Source organism: Silene latifolia, unplaced genomic scaffold, assembly GCF_048544455.1.
Source record: "Silene latifolia isolate original U9 population unplaced genomic scaffold, ASM4854445v1 scaffold_20.1, whole genome shotgun sequence".
Taxonomy (NCBI): domain Eukaryota; kingdom Viridiplantae; phylum Streptophyta; class Magnoliopsida; order Caryophyllales; family Caryophyllaceae; genus Silene; species Silene latifolia.
In genome coordinates, this window is record NW_027413163.1 from 7,417,794 (window position 1) to 7,420,520 (window position 2,727).

General features: G+C 42.5%; 1 protein-coding gene across 1 annotated transcript; it reads left to right on the forward strand.

Moving 5' to 3' along the window:
• Nucleotides 1-507: 507 nt before the first annotated feature.
• On the forward strand, nucleotides 508-1,059 carry LOC141638278 (uncharacterized). The gene has a single exon (XM_074447685.1). The coding sequence runs from the start codon at nucleotides 508-510 to the stop codon at nucleotides 1,057-1,059; it is 552 nt and encodes a 183-aa protein (XP_074303786.1).
• The last annotated feature ends 1,668 nt before the right edge of the window (nucleotides 1,060-2,727 follow it).

The window sequence follows — 2,727 nt, forward strand, 5'->3', positions numbered from 1 at the left end:
CACTTACCAAACTCAATGATATTCTCATCATGCATTAGTGATTAATGACAAAAAATAAGGGAATGCAGAATGCTTATGCAACAAAATTCACAAAACATATATACTTAAGCATAAGAACAAATAGGTTAACATGAGGATACACATACACGTGATTAAGTGACTCTACGGCGTATGAAATATTACGAAAAACACGACTAATTAGATATGACTATTAGAATATGCCAATATTCTCTCCTAATTCATTGTATATTGTTTGACTTAATTTAGTTAAGTATATATCTTCCTAGTCAATAGTTCCTTAATTATAGAGATTGACATCCTATGTATATGGAAAGGATAATAGCTAACTGAGGGTTAGTTGTAGATATATAGCAACCTCTGTAAACGTTTGAAGGCATGCAATACAATTCTATCATTCTCCTTCTTATATGGTATCAGCCAAAATCATCGATTCTTCTTCCGCTCTCTAAAAATTTGATCTTTTTGTCACTGCCTCCGTCTGCAATCATGACAAACGACTCTATTCCCCCCCAAAAATCCTCTTTTCACCCCGCTTATTCTGTCTCTAACATCAAGAATTTTGTGCAAATCACCCTTGAGACCGAAAATGTTCACTATGCGTCGTGGGCCGAATTGTTCTTGAACACGGCCAGTGCTTTTGATGTACTTGATCATCTTGTTCCCCCTAAAGACAAGGTAATCAACAAAGATGTGACATGGACCCATCTCGATGCCATTGTTCAGCAATGGATCTATAGCACAATATCGCTTGATCTCCTTCACACGATTCTCGAACCCGGCTCTACTGCTCAAGCCGCGTGGGATCGTCTCAAGGATATTTTCAATGATAACAAGCACTCTCGGGCTGTCCTACTTGAGCAACAATTCACCAACACTCATATGGACAATTTCCCAAATGTGTCGTCGTATTGTCAGTCTTTGAAGATGATTGCGGACCAACTTGCTAACGTTGGTTCTCCGGTTTCAGATACTCGTCTTGTGTTGCAATTGGTAACCCATGTGTCTGAAGGGTTTAAGGGTATCGCCACAATTATCTAACAAGGCGATCCCCTGCCTCCCTTCTACAAAGCTCGGTCCATGTTGGCCCTTGAAGAAAGCAATCAGCGTATTACTGCTTCTGCTGCTAACCCCGATACTGCCCTCCTTGCTTTGCTTTGTATTGCTCCGGGAAAATTGTGTTTGAATCATGAGTGAAAATTTGACACACATGGGATTTATTTGTGATGGGAAATGTCCACAAAAAATTAGTGTGATCGTCAAGGAACAATACATAATAACGATGATTTTGAGTACTTAAAACAGGTGAGGTCCACAAATCCGTATGCATAATATCAAAAAGAGAAACAGTTTGAGATAAAGAATTAGAAAAAGGTAACTTGATATGTTTTCCTAATTAACATGATTCAAACACAATTTTCCCTTCCCATTAAAACTTTACAGTGCGATAACGGTCGCGAATATGATAATTCCCCTTTCCACAAATTTTTTGCTTCCCATGGTATGCTATTTCGGTTTTCTTGCCCTCACACCTCCCCTCAAAATGGTAAAGTGGAACGGAAAATCCGAACAATTAACAATACAATGCGAACTCTCCTTCTTCACGCCCACATGCCTCCCAATATGTGGCATCATGCCTTAGCCATGGCCACTTACCTTCACAATATCTTGCCTAGTAAAGCAAATAATAACTCCTCCCCAACTTCGAGTCTTTATCATCGTAATCCTAGCTACTCGCACCTACGGACATTTGGGTGCCTCTGTTTCCCTCATAAACCTCCCACATCCATCCATAAGTTGGACCCTCGTGCCACCCCGTGTGTGTTTCTCGGCTACCCGTCTAGTCACCGTGGTTACAAGTGCTTAGATTTGGCTACCAAAAAGATCATCATTATAGCTCGACATGTGACATTTGATGAGTCGGTTCTCCCTTTTGCCAGCACTGCCAAAATACCCAACTCGTCTTATCATTTTTTAGCTACTGATCCCTCCCCTTATATCTCCCACCAAATAGCCACATCTTCGACATCCACTTCACCCGACGCCCCTGTCCGTGACACCACCCCTGCCACGCCAATACAGCAAAGTCCCACGGCCTCCCCTACTGCCTCGGCTGTTGACTTGTCGACTACCTCGACTTCCGCCGCCGCCCCTCCCTCACCACCCCGGACGTCAGCCACGGCTGCCTCATCAGCCACGACGGTCCTATCTCTCCCCCTCCATCACCTCAAATGACCACCCGAGCTCAGCATGGTATCTTCAAACCCAAACCAGTTTTTGATTTATGTGCTACAACAGCCTTATCACCCATACCCAAGAGTCCTATTATTGCACTTAATGACCCAAATTGGAATCATGCTATGAAAGACAAATTTGACGCACTCATTAAGAATAAGACTTGGGTCCTTGTGCCTCGACCTCCTAATGTTAATATAACAAGATGTATTTGATTGATCAAACATAAATTTAAAGCTAATGGTGATTTGGAGCGATACAAAGCTCGACTTGTTGTTAATGGCAGGTCTCAACAGGTGGGAGTTGACTGTGATAAAACCTTTAGTCCCGTGGTCAAACCCGCAACAATAAGAACCGTCCTTAGTCTTGCCGTGTCCAAAAATTGGCCTATTCATCAACTCGATGTCAAGAATGCTTTTCTCCATGGACACCTTACCGAGACGGTATTTATGCATCAACCTCCCGGGTTTCGGG

Bases quoted from the DNA above. Each gene is read 5' to 3' on its own strand.
- LOC141638278 (XM_074447685.1), top strand. From the start codon at position 508: ATGACAAACGACTCTATTCCCCCCCAAAAATCCTCTTTTCACCCCGCT.